The 16,300-nt window shown below is 29.7% G+C and overlaps 2 protein-coding genes across 2 annotated transcripts; one reads left to right on the forward strand and one right to left on the reverse strand.

Moving 5' to 3' along the window:
* The first annotated feature begins 10,396 nt into the window (after nt 1-10,396).
* Nucleotides 10,397-10,918, forward strand: LOC129939670 (uncharacterized). The gene is made up of 2 exons (XM_056047771.1): nt 10,397-10,552; nt 10,619-10,918. The coding sequence occupies exons 1-2, from the start codon at nt 10,519-10,521 to the stop codon at nt 10,858-10,860; spliced, it is 276 nt and encodes a 91-aa protein (XP_055903746.1). The 5' UTR covers nt 10,397-10,518; the 3' UTR covers nt 10,861-10,918.
* Nucleotides 10,919-13,021: 2,103 nt separating this feature from the next.
* LOC129943016 (uncharacterized) lies at nt 13,022-13,537 on the reverse strand. Its single transcript, XM_056052219.1, has 2 exons — nt 13,381-13,537; nt 13,022-13,311 (listed from the first exon to the last, which is right to left on the reverse strand). Exons 1-2 carry the CDS (start codon nt 13,415-13,417, stop codon nt 13,091-13,093), a joined length of 258 nt encoding a protein of 85 aa, XP_055908194.1. The 5' UTR covers nt 13,418-13,537; the 3' UTR covers nt 13,022-13,090.
* Nucleotides 13,538-16,300: the final 2,763 nt, after the last annotated feature.

Here is a 16,300-nt window from a genome sequence, read left to right on the forward strand (position 1 = left end):
TCTAAGTTGGAACAGAAATGAACAAAAACAAAAACGTGGAGACGCTACAGAGTTTTTGCTGTGATATACAGTAGTCAAACACGCTACTGATTAGTTTTTTTAGTAAAAGTTATCGTCTGGCATTTTAAAGAGTTGAGTGAAAGGCTATTTTTCCCACACCAAAATGTAAAAATCTTCTTGTCGTCATCAAAAATTAGAAGTTTACTTGAGCGTAGACATGATAAACAGAAAAGGGCCAAGATCGCTTCCCTGGGGAACACCGGATTGAGCAAAAAAAGGTTCAGAATTACAATGTCTCAATTTTACCTCATAGGATCTGTTTTCAAGGTATGATTTAATCCAAGCTAAGAAAAATGGTGGAAAATCAAGAGCCTTAAGTTTAAATAAAATAATTCCGTGGCTAAGTTTGTCAAAAGCCTCAAAAAAGTCAGTGCGTACACACTACACAGTCAACTTCATAAACTTGTTCTAAAGCGTTTGAACATATGTATGAGAATGTAAAGAGATTTTTAACAGTTGATCTTTTTTTTTCATAAAAACCATGTTGCTGTTCGCAAATAAGATTCTTACTAAAAAAATGCTACACTTTCACAAACAGCTTGTTCAAAAACATTAGGAATGCAAGAAAGCTTTGCAATGGGCCTGTAGTTGCTTATATCCGACTTGTTACCTTTCTTGAAAATTGTTGTTAGAAATGACTTCTTCCATATACTGTGAAATTTGCCTGTTTTTAGAGAAAGTTTAAACAAGAACGTAAGGGGTTCAACTAAAGCTTTACTATACTTTTTTAATACTATCGGGGGAATACCATCGCGACCTGCTGAGTAGTCATCATTTAACGCAGATAAAAGATCAAGGACCGCACTCTGTAGCATAGGTATGTGACTACAGCTAGTTTGCGAAAAGGAGTAAAGATTATGAAAATATACTTCATCAACTTCTTCAGGGCTATTGACAAATGATTCACGGAAATTTGTTGCGAAAGCGTTACAGATATCAACCGTTTTATCTAATGAAAGGTTCTTGTAAGTGAAGTTAACTAGAAAGCCATCTGATTTTTTCTTTGAGTTTACAAAATTCCAAATTTTGTTAGGATTATATTTTAAAGAGGTGCCCATATCAATAACATAACAACCATATACAAAATTAGAAAGAGGCTTAAATTGGTAAAAGGGTTCCACATAAACAGAGAAGTTGACTGAAGACAGAGTTTTGAGATACGTTTTCTATGCCTTATTTTTTTTGTTACGCGGTAAACGCAATTCTTTCGTATACCAAGGATGGCTAAAGTTTGTATTTCTAGATTTCTTTATGGGTACATTTTTTTCAAAACAATAATTAAGGATCTTATAAAAAGTTGAAACTACTTCGTCAATGTTAGAAAATGCTAATGTATCAGCAACTACAAAAATGGTTAAATCTTCAGACAACTGCTGGAACTTGGCTCTACTGAAATCAAAATTATATAAGCAATCAAAGGAATTACTGTGTTCAGTAAGGTGATTACTTAAGTAAAAAAAAAATGTCCAAAGGGGGGTGATATGTATCTTTATTAGTAATTCCTGATCTAGATTCTAGAACAAGAGTACTAATAGCGTCAGAAGAAAAGACTAAATCGAGAATTCGATTTTTTGAGTTTTTAATACAGCTTGTTTGCTGTAAGTCAGTAAGAAGGTCTTTATCGAGAAGAGATAGTTCCATTTGTGAAGAAGAAGGAGAGGCTTTAAAGCAGGATTCGTCGTCGGATGGAATCCAATCAATGTGTGGTAAAATAAAATCACCTAGAAGTAAAATATTGGTGTCATAGCTGGACAAATCTATAAGATAGTCTAATGCCAAGGAGAGATCGTTATAAACAGACTCCAAACTTTTTGGAGGAATGTAGACGTTTAAAATGAAAATAATCTTAGTCTGTATCATTATCTTTACACATACCAGTTCAATTAATAATTCAAATGAAAAAAATGATACACAAAAAGATAAATATGTATTTTATTTTTTTTATTTTTTACTTGTGTTAAAAAATTAGGAATCAGAAATCAGAAATAATAGAAAAGCCGAAAAAAGTGTGTCCCACACATCCGTCAGTCTGTCTGTCTTTCTGTCCTCTTCCCTGCAGTATTAAGCATTAGGTTGATTGAGTTCAAACTTGGAACCTGAGGTTTTAAGTAGATTCGTGTAAGGTTTTTTTTTTAATTTTTGAAGATCAAAAACAATAGTCTTCATACAAATATTTGGGTAAAAAATTGAATTCGATAGAATTTTTTTGATGAGATTCGAACTGATTTGAATGGTTTTGTCTATACAAGCTCTTATACTGTCTCAATAATATAAATCCGGTATCTCGAAAACGGGTCAAAATTTTTTTTACAAAAATCAAATGTTAAATGTAAATTAATTTGATGTAAATAACTGCGTAACAAAAATATTATATCTAAAAAATCTATTTCATAAATAAATATTTTTGAACAAATTTGTTTTAAATTATGGTTTTTTATTGATTGGCAAACGTATTTTACAGGTACGATTTTAAATCTTAAAAGTCAGGAGCAAGTCGCGCATTTTATTTATATTTGTTTATGTTTTCTACGAGTTTACAGATTTTAATATTTTAAACAAATTTTTTTTCAACGTTGTAAAATTATATCAAACAAAATTATCAAAAAATGAAACGTAAATAAAAATTCATACAAAACTCTAATAGTCAGTTTTTATATAAGTTTGTATTTAAGAGTAACATTTTCTTATTACAATAAAAATCAGAATATTATTTAACCATTGATCGTAAATTTTGTCGAAAGCCTTTAAATTTATGGTAGCAACTATGTCCTAAAATATTTTGTTCAAGTAAATATACGAATAAATAACTTTTTAACAAGAAACTTTGGAAATTCATTATTTTATTTTAATTATTATTTCCAGTGAATCAAAGCACTGCAATTAAAAAAAATGTATAATTGAAATTAATCCAGAAAACATCTAATTCTATTTATGGATTTCGGTGGAGGAATTGTAGGAACCGGCCTTATATCATGGGAGTCATTTGAAAGTTGTCTTCAGAGCCTTTTGAAGAGATATTTCATCAATGTCACAGTGATTAGTTTTCTTTGTATATGAACGAACTATGTTTTCTAGTAACATGGGGCACATTTGAAATTTATCGAAAGTGCCCCATATGCGTACGTCAGAAGTGCCCCACCCTTTGTTTATAAAAGTAAATTGAAGAAAAGTAAAACTCAATAATACATTCTATTACTCAAATTGAACATCCATTAAATTCATTTATTGATTAATAAAAAATCGCTTACCTCGTGTCTGAGCAAAGTTACACAAAATCACTGGAGCACTGAAAAATAAGTCTAGCGCGAAAACCTATTGAGAGAGGATTGTGAAAACACGTAAGTGATAAAAGGGAACAGTGTGGCCATAAATTCTATCTCTTTTTTTAATTTCAAATCCAACTGTGCTTTTACAATTGTGGAAGTCAAATGTGCCCCACCGTTGAAATTACAAAAAAGTTTTAAAAAATTCAATTATTCCATAATAATATTTTATTCCATAAAAATACTGATAACAATCAAATATTGATTTATGCCGAAATAAATGTTTTGAAAGATTTTTATTAACTTCCCATAGGAAGTTATTGTAATGGGTCCGATTTGTCAAATTGAAAATTTTGACATTTCTCGACGTTTCAAAGTCCCTAGAGTCGAAATAAAAGATTTTTAGAAAGATGTCTGTGCGTGCGTGTGTACGTACGTTTGTACGTCCGTACGTCCGTACGTACGCGACGTTTTTTTCGTCGTCCATAGCTCAAGAACCAGAAGAGATATCGACTTCAAATAAATTTTGTTATACAGATAAAAAGGCAGAAAGATGCAGAAAGGGCTCTCAAGAAAATTGCGTGGGTGGTTTTTTTACCATAGCAGTTTGAAAAAAAGGTGAAAATTTTGGTTAACCCTAAATATCTTACGAACCAAAAACGCTAGAGACTTGAATTAAATTTTATATAATAGATTGTAACGTGATACCAAACAGGTATATTTTTTGAAAAAAATCAATATAAAGGTTTTTTTTTTAAATCAATAAAACTGAAAAAAAAAATTTGTCACCTCCAAAATTTTACGACTGAAATATAATTTTATCTCTAAAACAATTTTGTGCAACGAAGAATAATGTTTTTGACATCTGATAAAATTTTGAGAAAAATTGAATTGACAGTTTTTAAAAAAAAAAAATAAAAATCTAAAAAAAACATTACTCAAAGTTCGTAAAAATTGAATATCGATTCAAATATCTTTTCAAAACATTAAATTTAGGTTTTAAACTTATTTTATCTTATAAGAAATATTGTTTTCAACATTCTGAAAAATTTTGAGAAAAATCGAATTGACAGTTTTTTTACAAAAAATAAAAACCTAAAAAAAAATTTATAAAAGTTGGTAAAAATTGATTTTCGACTCGAATATCTTTTCAAAACTTTGAGATATTGGCTTTAATTCACTTTTATCTTTCAAAAAATCTTGTTGTCAACATACAATCAAAGTTTGAAAAAAATCAAATTGACAGCTTTTTATACAAAAAATAAAAACCTAAAAAAAAAATTATTAAAGTTGGTAAAAATTGATTTTCGACTCAAATATCTTTTCAAAACTTAAAAATATTGGCTTTTATTTACTTTTATCTTTCAAAAAATCTTGTTGTCAACATTCAGTTAAAGTTTGAAAAAAATCGAATTGACAGTTTTTTTTACAAAAAATAAAAACCTAAAAAAAAAATTATAAAAGTTGGTAAAAATTGATTTTTGACTCAAATATCTTTTCAAAAATTTGAGATATTGGCTTTAATTGAGTTTTATCTTTCAAAGAATCTTGTTTTCAACATACAATTAGAGTTTGAAAAAAATCAAATTGACAGTTTTTTTACAAAAAATAAAAACCTAAAAAAAAATGTATAAAAGTTGGTAAAAATTGATTTTCGACTCAAATATCTTTTCAAAACTTTGAGATATTGGCTTTAATTTACTTTTATCTTTCAAAAAATCTTACTGTGAACATTCAATTAAAGTTTGAAAAAAATCGAATTGACATTTTTTTTACAAATAATAAAAAACTAAAAAAAATGTATAAAAGTTGGTAAAAATTGATTTTTGACTCAAATATCTATTTAAAAATTTTAAGTATTGGCTTTAAAGTAATTTTATCTCATAAGAAATATTGTTGGTAAAATTTAAAAAAAATCGAATTGACAGTTTTTGTTATAAAAAATAAAACTCAAAAAAAAAAACAATACTAAAACTTCGTAAAAATTTACTTTCGACTCAAATGTCTTTTCAAAACTTAAAAATATTGGCTTGAAATTTATTTTATTTCACAGAAAATATTGTTTTCGATATTCAGTAATTTTTATATAAAAATCCAACAGTCCGTTTTTTCATATAAAAAATAAAATCTACAAAAAGAGTACCCAAATTTGGTAAAAATTGATACGAGTACATAAAGACAAACTTTTAAGCAAGACAAATCGACAGACGGGATGGGAAGTTATCAGTGTGGGTCGCATCCCAGCCTCTTTTTAATTATTTAATATTTTAATTAGGAAATGCATGTATACGACCCTCGCTCAAGTATGCTAATTTATTTTTTAAGGGATTACATTTTCAGTATTTCTAAAATATGGATATGCACATTTTTTTCCTGAAACACAATTTCATTTGAACATTGCATCATTTTCTTGTTTTGAACTTCTTCCTTATTTCAAAAAAAAACATTGGCTTGAATCCTTCCTTCTTCATAAGATATCATAAATAATCCTCATGTAGAGTTTTTGAATTCTTTTTTACCGTTGAACAAATTTCATCCTATATAAGCAAAGGCGTTAGCCCATATCCTTAACAGACTTCTTCTTGACGTCAACATAACACATACCAAGTTATCAACATGAAATTCTTAACTGTTTCTTTCTTCTTTGCTGGTAATTTATTTTTACATTTTTATTTTTATAACATCAATTTAAATGTTGTTATTTTGTTTTGTTCTTTTTAGCTCTCATTTCTGTCGCTCTAAGTGGGATGGCTCCTCTACCAAACGATCTTGGACGGTGTAACTATATTTGCCATAAAACCGATACTCCTGTTTGCGCTACCAATGGAATGTGCATCGATCACTTTGCTAGTCTATGCAAGCTGCAAACTTATAACTGCTTGAACCCACAAAAACAATTCCAACAACTTCCTGATGATAAATGCAAGGATATTTCACAACCACTCTGCACTAGGGGTGATTTTCAATGAGCCATTTAAAACTGAATAAATAAATTTCAAAGTAAGAAAATTATGTATTTTATTTAACTTTATAAATTATTAGGATTTGCAGATGTTTTTAATGATAAATTTGAACTTCATTCCGAGAAAAATTAATATATTCCTCAACATGTTCATTAAGTTATTAAATAAAAGTATCATTGGGCTGGTTCAGACGCCCAAATTAGGACTTGAAAATTAGTCAAGTTTCTAGTTTTCGTATTTGATTGGCCAGCTGGCAAAAATTGTCTTCCAATTAAGGCAACTTTAATGGATAGTTGCCTGGAAAGTTAGTCAAGAAAAATATCTCTAACTATTAAAAAACTTACATATGTTAAAATGACAGTTTATGATATTTTCTTTATTGAACTGAAAGCTGATTTTTTTACTCTTTGATTTCATTTTGTTCGTTGTGAATTTGAAAAGGAAAAAAGGGCTGGGATGCGACCCACACTAATAACTTCCCATCCCGTCTGTCGATTTATCTTGCTTAAAAGTTTGTCTTTATGTACTCGTATCAATTTTTACCAAATTTGCGTACTATTTTATGTAGATTTTATTTTTTATGAAAAAACGGAGTGTTGGATTTTTATATAAAAATTACTGAATATCGAAAACAATATTTTCTGTGAAATAAAATAAGTTTCAAGCCAAAATCTAGAATTTTTGAAAAGATATTTGAGTCGAAAATCAATTTTTACCAACTTTTATAAATTTTTCTTAGTTTTTTATTTTTTGTAAAAAAACTGTCAATTCGATTTTTCTCAAAATTTAACTGAATGTTGACAACAATATTTTTTTTTAAGATTAAAGTAAATTAAAGCCAATATCTCAAAGTTTTGAAAAGATATTTGAGTCGAAAATCAATTTTTACAAACGTTTATTAATTTTTTTTTAGGTTATTATTTTTTGTAAGAAAACTGTCAATTCGATTTTTTTCAAAATTTTATCAGAAACATTATTCTTCGTTGCATAAAATGAATTTTTTTATCTCATCTGGTTCTTGAGCTATGGACGACGAAAAAAACTTCGCGAAAGTACGGACGCACGGATATACGGACATACGGACGCACGGACGTACGAACTTACGTACACACGCACGCACAGACATCATTCTAAAAATCTTTTATTTTGACTCTAGGGACCTTGAAACGTCGAGAAATGTCAAAATTTTCAATTTGACCAATCGGACCCATTATAATAACTTCCTATGGGAAGTTAATAAGTTATATTTCTTTACAATACACAATGCAAATCGTGATGGACTTGGAGCTTGTCTGAGGAGTGGTTGCAGACAATATTGATTTTGGTAATTTTTGGACAATGAATTGAAGGTAGAGGTTAGTGAAGTAAAGTTCTGAATTTGAAATGTATGACATTTCAAAAACTAAATAGTTGCCTTTGTCAAAATGTACAACAACTTAAACGGTTCCAATTAAGTCAACTTTATTGGAAAGTTGACTGGAAAGTTAGTCAAGTAAAATCTCCCTAACTGTAGACTTTAAGCTTGCCTGAAGATTGATTTGTAGACAATAATTTCTTTGAAAGTTTTTTTTACGTTATGAGTTTGAAATTTATGACACTTGGAAAACTAACTAGTTGGCTTGGTCAAAATGTACGTTCAAGGAATGCAGTTGACTACATACATATAAAGTCCCCTACGTTGTCTGAACCTGTCCAAATTTTATAAATAACAGTTAAAAATGACAGCTTAAGGATTTTGTTTGGAAAAAAATTTCCAACAAGTGGCAGTTAATATTAATTTTATTTTTAAATACTTTTTGATAGAAACTGAATATCTTGGACATAAAAAGTCAAGGCCTCAGCGTTAGAAAAAACTTTAACTTAAGAAAGAAACACATGACAAGCATAAAACGGCGTTTTGGGGTTGTTTACAAAAATCCTCGTAACTTTGTTGTTTCATGTCGGCATATTTTTGAAACAATTCGTTTTATGGTTTTTAAAGTTAGTAACAAATTTTTAGGAATAAATGTTGATGTTTTAAAATTATGGATATCGGCTTTAAGAATTCTACTGAGAAGGAAACTCTATTTCCTTAAGCTTAAATGTGATGATGTCATGAGAAAGTTTGTCAAAAGCTTTAGAATGATCAGTGCAAATACAGTCGAGCTCTTGACCGAGTTCTAGGATTTTGGAGCTATTATGCAGAATGCAAGTGGATTATTAACTGTCGAACTTATTCGCATAAAACCATGTTGTTGATTAAATATTCACAATATTCTTTCAGTTTAAATTTAAACTATCACAAGCAACTTGTTCAAAAAGTTTTGGAATAGTGGGTAGTTTAGATATTGGTCTGTAATTATTAATGTCAGACTTGCAGTAACCTTTTTTAAAGAATGGTGTAATAAACGCCTTTTTCTTTATGGTTGCGAATGTACCTAAGCTTAGAAAGTGCAAATATGGGAAGAAGATGTGATCCCACTACGTACTAGAATATTGGAGAAATTCCATCTGAACCAGAGAAATAATCATCTTTTAGTAATGCCAAGTAATTCAAGATTTTGTCGAATGTCATTCGAACATCATTAAAGGTGGTCTAGGGACATTCTCGCGTTTAGAAAGAAATGCTCATCTTTTTTTTACAAGAATGTCAATAAGAGATTGCTGTTGTTAGCAAACGCGTTACAAATTTCTGGAGTACTAACTAAGTTATCTATATTATAAGTAAAACTTACTGGGTAGCCATCAACCGTTTGGCAGTTGTATATTAATACATTTCCCAAAGCTTTTGGGGTCAAGCCTTAGAGAACTTTAAATATCTATGAAATATTCGGCACATAAATAACTGGAGAGTGATTTAAAATCTTCAGAGAGGGGTACATATACTTCATGATCATCAGCTAACCTGTTTTTATAAGATTTGGCCAAGCCTTGTTTCTCTCTTGTTTCAAAGTATTTTAAGTTCTTTCTTCTTTAAGAGGAACGATATCTTTTATGCAGTGTTGCAAAGCAATAAATTGTAAAAGTCTAAAACTACAGTCTTGCAATTTCTCATAAGTGGGTTTCACTGTAGCAGAAATATAAAAATTTATAATTAAATAATGAATAAACGAAACAACATTGTTTTGGATTACTCTGCAATATTGGTTGCAATTAGTTCTTAAATCCTAATACAACTTTTCACTTATTTAGATTTTACATTTTAACTTTAGTAGACAATACTGGTAACTGCTTAAGTTAATAACAGCATTTTTGAAATGAAGTATGACTCTTTTGTTTCAAGTATCAAAATACCTATAGTATTATAAAATATAATTTTGTATTTATTTCAGAAAGACACTACAATCAGATGTTTCTGATTGAAGTCAATTCGAGTAAACAAAAATAAACAATTCAATTGAAATAAGACCTGTTTCTGTGAGTTCCGATTAAAAATATATCAAAAGTAAATAAATAATTCACGATTTTATTCCTAACAGGCCCCGCATGCAAAAAGAGCAAATTTAGATTGGGATCCACCGACGCCGGACGAACATGGTGGTAGCTGTCTTTTTGTACTGAGGCAATAAAAATACACTGCATTACACAGTGGGACATTATTTAACATTAGTAAACAAAAAATTAAATAAGAGATGTGACGATTTAGACAATTTAAATTATGTGACAATTATTGGTATTACTATGAGTTTCAAAGGGATACAGTATTTCACCTAAAACGTTTTTAGTGACTCGGAATCTTAAAAACACTTTCACCTAAACTACTTTTCACTTCAACTTAAGATAGAATTCAAACTAAATAAAAAACTAAGCAAATGTTCGATACTAAAGACAAAATTTAAAAGGGAAAATCAGGTTCTGTTTCCGGGTGAAACTTATAGTAGAGTTATTGAAACTAAATATTTGTTGGTGATCAAAAGAATCTTTTAGATTAAAATTATATTTTCAGAAGTAATTGGTACATGCTAAAAAAAAAACAAAACTTTATTGCAAAACATCTCACTGTGATGTGGGTCACACGACATTTAAATTGGCGTGAAAGAAAATAAAAACGAGATTGGGTTTATCCCATAATTCTTTTAAATAAATACTAAACAAACTATAAAAAAAATGTGATTCACCCGTTTGATAGTTATTAGTTTGTTTTACTCCTGGGAATCAATTTTGTATAAAAACAAAGTGATGGATCAAATAATTCATCAGTCTAAACTTACAATACATTCTGGTAAAAACTTATTTACAAACAATTTACAAAAATGAAATTCGTCGCTGTTCTTTTGATTGTTGCTGGTAACTTTATATACAATTATAATATTTATCCTTAAATATTAATTTAAACTTAATTGTTATTTTCAGCTATTGTAGCCGTTGCCATGGCAGTTCCTCATCACAAAGAAGGACATGTAGGAACTTCTTGTGAATATGATTGCAGCAAACCTGGAAGTGCTGTTTGTGCCACTAATGGAACTTGTAGGAAGAATTTCCCAAGTGAATGTGAACTCGAGAAATACAACTGTGTTAACCATCCAGAAAAGCAATTCGAACAAGAAGATGATAAGAAATGCAGTGATAAATCAGTGCCCCTGTGTGCAGCTTGAAAAATGTACCTGAATGTTGTCTTCTTATGACACTAATAAAAAAGCTTTATAAAATTTATATGAGAGTTGTTGCACATTATTTTTTGTATCCATGTTAGATGTCAAAAAATGTGTTTATTGGTTCCTTTGTCTTAGAAAAAATATGAGTTTTTGTAAGAAGAGACAAAACTGATAAAGATATTAAAGGCTTAAGATTGGAAGTGGCTTAGCCCCAAACCCATAGATTAAGAGAAAAACGTAAGCGTTCTTTTGATAAAAAAAATTGAAAAGCAGAAATAAAGTTCGAAAATATTATAAGCAGATAAAACGAATTTTACAAATACATACATTACGAACTTAAGGCTTCAAAGACGAAAGTGGGGCAACAATCAATGCTGAGGATATGAAACGACCACTTTCTGACTGTATAGAAGCTACAACGAACCCAATTCAGTTGTCAGGTAGGATGATATATTCAATATAAAGGACGAAAGCCAAAAATCCCGTTTTTCCGACTTAGACGAAGTTAAGATTGCCATATTTTAACTGAAGTCTACCAAAGCCACCAGAGCAGATAGCTTGAATATATAATTTAGTACCTATTTATTGTTTTCCCGACACTGCAAAAAAGGAGATCGTCTAAAATGCACCAACTATAGAGGAACCACTCTATTTAACATCGCTTACAAAATCTTCTCTACCATAATTTTGTGAATGTCTAAAGCCCACCGTCAATAACCTGATAGGTCTTTATCACTGTGGTTTTAGACCATGAAAGTCCACAGTCGATCAAATATTTACATTAAGGCAGATCACTTTGAAGGCCGTTTATGAAAGGATCTACATGCACTATAGGGCCATGTCCAATTTCTGGATTCCTGCCAAACTTAACCGTTCGAGCAGGATGACCACGGAGAATTCGCGCTACTCTATAAATAGTTGGAAACAACTTATAAGATCCTTTCGATGCCAAAAAACATTTTAAAAAATATGATGCGAAGAAAAGTCTGTCATTAAGAAAAGACCTATAACACCAACGACCGACGACGTCTCGGTTAAAACGTCACCATTGACAGACGTAACTTTGATGTAGTTAAGGACTTCGTCCACCTAGGCTCTGCTATGATTACAGAAAACAGCGAACGAAGAATTACTCTTGCTAACCACAGTTTCTTTGGGTTAAACAATCATTTGAGTAGTAAAGCCCTCTCTCGAGCAACCAAAGTGTCGATGTATAAGACCTGCATCATACCCGTCCTATTGTACGGTGCATAGGCATAGACTATGACAGAAGCGGATGAAAACACCTTTGGTAGTTCTTCGCTTGATCTACGGTCCCATGTGCATAGAGGGTGAGGGAAGGAACAGAAAGAACGATGAACTGGATAATAATGGCTGGGTAAAGTAAAGCGCTTGGAAACCAATGCTTTCGTCCCAGAAAGTCTTCGAATTCAATAAGATGTTAGATTATTTGAGAAATATTCGATACGGAACGTTAAACCAACGTTAAAGCTTTATTTCTTTGTAAAAAATAAAGTTTGGTCTTATTTTTTTCTTAATACTTGGCTTTTACAATTTTTGAAAAATGTCATACTTTGTAGTATAACATTACTCTAAAGGAATATCGAAATATTTGAACTTTCTTTGGTTTACAAATTTTGTCAATTGTTCTAAAATACATTAAAGTTGATAGGATTATTTTATATTGTGAAATTAAATATCCTAATGTTTTTGGGATTTATTAAACTAAATTAAAATGAAAATTCTGCAAAAGCGGTATTTCGCTTATTCTTCTAAAACTATACATAAATATAAAATATTTTTATAAAGATAACTCAAAAATAAAAATTATCTTATTAAAAAAAAGCAATCACCACAATAATTTTCGAAGGCTTTTCTCCAAACTTATCAATGCAACGAAAAAACTACATTTTTGAGTAGAACTTCGTGAAAAGTAGTACGCAACAAAAAATCGAATAGTTTTTTATAATGCTGAATAAACTGCATTTTACTACCCTTAAAGTTTTGGTTTCATATCACATAATTTGGAATTTTTAGGAAGTGGACGTATAAATGAAGTGTCCACTGATTTTCATCTATCAAATACCTCATTTTCCTGGATTATATATTTTTTTTACAAAAAAAATTCATAAATACTTGGTAAAATTAGTTAAACTACAAATTTTACAAACTTTAAGTTTTTGGCATTTTTATTTGTCAGCAATATTTTTTATTTTAGAAATTGTATCTTTTACAAATCACTAACAGCACACAACGGCATTGAATTCTCATTGCACTTCCATGTTTCTATTTTACGGAAAGCCTTTTGGGGAAACAAACAATTGTATTTTTCCATTTGACAATGACTTGGGAACAAGTGAATGCATTTTCCATTATTAGCACAGACATTACCATCTGATTTGGTGCATTTGTAGTCACATCGCCGAGCTCCATGAACAACAGCAGTAAGAACTAAAAATGAAAACAATAAAATCAATTTAATAACATATGTATATATTTCACAGAAATGCAAGAACTTACCGGTGAACAGGAAAAATAAAATGACAAAGTTCTTCATGGTTTGGTTTAATTTAAGTTTTTGATGTTAATTCCAAATTAAGCATCCTTTTATATTAAACTGATATTCTTTAGTAGCGATTTTTAAGAAGGAGCTTACAAAGGAAAAGAATACAAAATTGGAACAGTCATTGCACTTGAAAACAGTTTCAAATTTAATTGATATATTCAGCTGTGCCGACATTTCCGCAATTTAAAAATAAAAAACTTGTTTTTGATTGCATATTGCATAAGCTTCATGTTATTTTTATACAAAAATAACTGTTAATTCTGTAAAAACCAACGTTTCTGAAACTTCTGAATGAAATTTTATTTGAATTCCGCATGTGGCGATCTTCGACTGAAAATCTTTTCCATTGTTTCTTTAATGTACCTTTTTTTATTAAATGTTCTTCCCAACTTCAAATTTAACATCAGACATAAAATAATGTTGTTTTACTAGTTAAAACAAAAACTTTCTGAACTACAATTTTTGAATTCCGAGATGCTTCAACTAAGTACTTAATTATACAAAAGTTATGATTTTAACTAACTTTAGTTTGTTAAGATTCTATTTATAAACAAAAGAGCTGAAGCAAGAACTTTAAAAGCAGTGAGATGCAATATCGTCTTATTTATTTCTAAGTGAACCAAAAATTGTTAACTCTAAATATCAACAAATGATTTCTTTTAAGTGAAACAACATTTAAGTTTAAATTTTATTGATAATTTGTCAGTTTTTAAATGAATTAAAGTCATTAATTTAACAAATTAATAACAAATCATTTTAGTTTTGTGCAAGTATGTAGTAAAAAAAACATTTTTGTAGACATGTGGTTGAAGTAGAATGGGGGCAATATAAAACTTTAAAAAATAAACAAAACAGAGGTTTTAATCCTGTTTAATCAATACATTTTCATTTGTTCACCTTTTCCTACCTCTTGGGAGGAATAGACAAATCCATCAACAGTCTTGTCATGAAAAAGTTCTTTAGGGCACTACTTGCACACAGGAATGGTTGAAAGTTGTCACAATGGCTCTTTACAAACTGCCATATTTATTTTTTTTAAATAATTTGTTAAAAATCGAACTAAATTTTCAACATCAATATTGCTTTTCGAGTTTTACTTGAGACATATAGAAACTGTAATGGCAAGTAGTGCATTGGAAAAAATATTGAACTCGATATTTTAATAAAACATGACATTACGATGGGTGCGCTGGTTCCTCCGTTTGTCTGTATTCCCTCTCCCCATCCATCTAAACCATTGCGTCAATTGAGTTCAAACTTGAAAATAAAGTTTTTAACCAGATTCGCGTAAGGCGTTTTTTCATTATTTTAAAGACTAAAAATAATAGAAGAAAACGAAAAGTTGAATTTTCTCAAAAACGAAGCTAAAAATATTTATTAATTTTTTTTTCTTAACTTGACCTTTTTCGAATAAAAATATATTTGTATTGCTCCAGAGGGGTACCCCCATAAAACTGTCAGGCCTGGATTAATAGGGGTGCTAGGGGGGCTGCAGCCCAAGGCCCCGCGGAAACGAGGGCCCCATCCCATTAAGATATTTAAACCGTAAAATCGCGATATTCAAACTGTACAATCTAATAAACCCGCAAAAAATAAAAACCAAAATTAGTTGACCCCACAAAATCCAAACTCGAAAGCTATATACCCCCAAAACGTTAAACCCATATAGCCCAACTCGCAATTAATCCCATAAAGTGGAAAAGTTACGAGTTAGCCATAACTCGATGGTCGAAAAGATCAAATGCCGTGAATGCTCTAGTGAATAATTTTGCTTGTATTTTTAATGCGTTATGGCGGTATTCTGGAAAGAGATTTTAAATACATTTGAAGCCACAAATTCGTATTTTAAAAAAGTAGATAGATTTAAACAATAGCTAAAAACATAGTGTGGTTTTTAATTGAAAATTTAAAAAATACGAGAGATAATTTTTCAAAAATTGAATAGAAAGCCTTGAGCAAAAGAAGAAGAAGGAATATTCTGATTTCAATAAAATAAGAATTACAACAATATTGAACGACGAAGAAAAAGAAACGCTCTATGGATCTGATAAGTTTAGAATTGGCACTTTTTATGTAATAATAGATAAATTTCTCACAGAACAGAAATGCACAAGAGTATTGAAGCTTACATTTACATCACTGTTTTCTTCGAATTTGTTTTCAATAATTTAAGTATGAGTGAAAATGAAGTAAAAATAAATGCAAATGATTTAGTAGAAATTTATTATAATGATTTAGAAATTGAATTAATTTACGAACTAGAGCAGCTTATTCAAATGATGAAATTACAGCCACAAGTGTATTTTTTTTTTTAAGTTCAAAAAGAAAAAAGTGAACTTGTTTCACTATTTAAAATACTTAACTGGGTATCGTTAAAAAACATATGATTGACGTTTTTACAAATAGCCCTTAGAAGCAGAAAGATCTTTCTCAGTCCTTAAAAGAATACAAAATATGTACCGATTTTCGATGTTGAATGAAAGATTATCATCTTTAACTCGTTTAGCAATCGTTTGAGTTTAATGATTTAGTTCAAGATTTTGTAAAAATGAAATTGTTTAATAATTATTATTTATAACGTATACTCATTGAATGACAATCTAATAAATCTTAATTACTACATAATTTGTTACTTTTAGAGTTAAATAATTAAAAGGAAATGGTCTGACGGTTTTGAGTTAATGGTTTTTGGATTAATTATAAATTGGGTTTTGTGGGTTTAACGCTTTTAGGTTTAGGTTTTTTTATTTGAGATTGCAGAATGAACACATTTTTTCAAAAATGTTAAAAAGAGCCTATGATGAATAATTATTAGCCCTTAGGTATCAAAAATTCTTAATTTTATCGGAGGTTAGCTCGTTTGGAGTTTAGAAC

This window comes from Eupeodes corollae, chromosome 1, assembly GCF_945859685.1.
Source record: "Eupeodes corollae chromosome 1, idEupCoro1.1, whole genome shotgun sequence".
Taxonomy (NCBI): Eukaryota; Metazoa; Arthropoda; class Insecta; order Diptera; family Syrphidae; genus Eupeodes; species Eupeodes corollae.

Excerpts from the sequence above, each read along its gene's own strand:
- LOC129939670 (XM_056047771.1), top strand. The coding sequence starts at position 10,519 with ATGAAATTCGTCGCTGTTCTTTTGATTGTTGCTG. Across the intron at positions 10,553-10,618 it reads TGTTCTTTTGATTGTTGCTG|CTATTGTAGCCGTTGCCATG; the intron begins GTAACTTTATAT and ends TGTTATTTTCAG.
- LOC129943016 (XM_056052219.1), bottom strand. The coding sequence starts at position 13,417 with ATGAAGAACTTTGTCATTTTATTTTTCCTGTTCACCG. Across the intron at positions 13,312-13,380 it reads TTTATTTTTCCTGTTCACCG|TTCTTACTGCTGTTGTTCAT; the intron begins GTAAGTTCTTGC and ends TTTCATTTTTAG.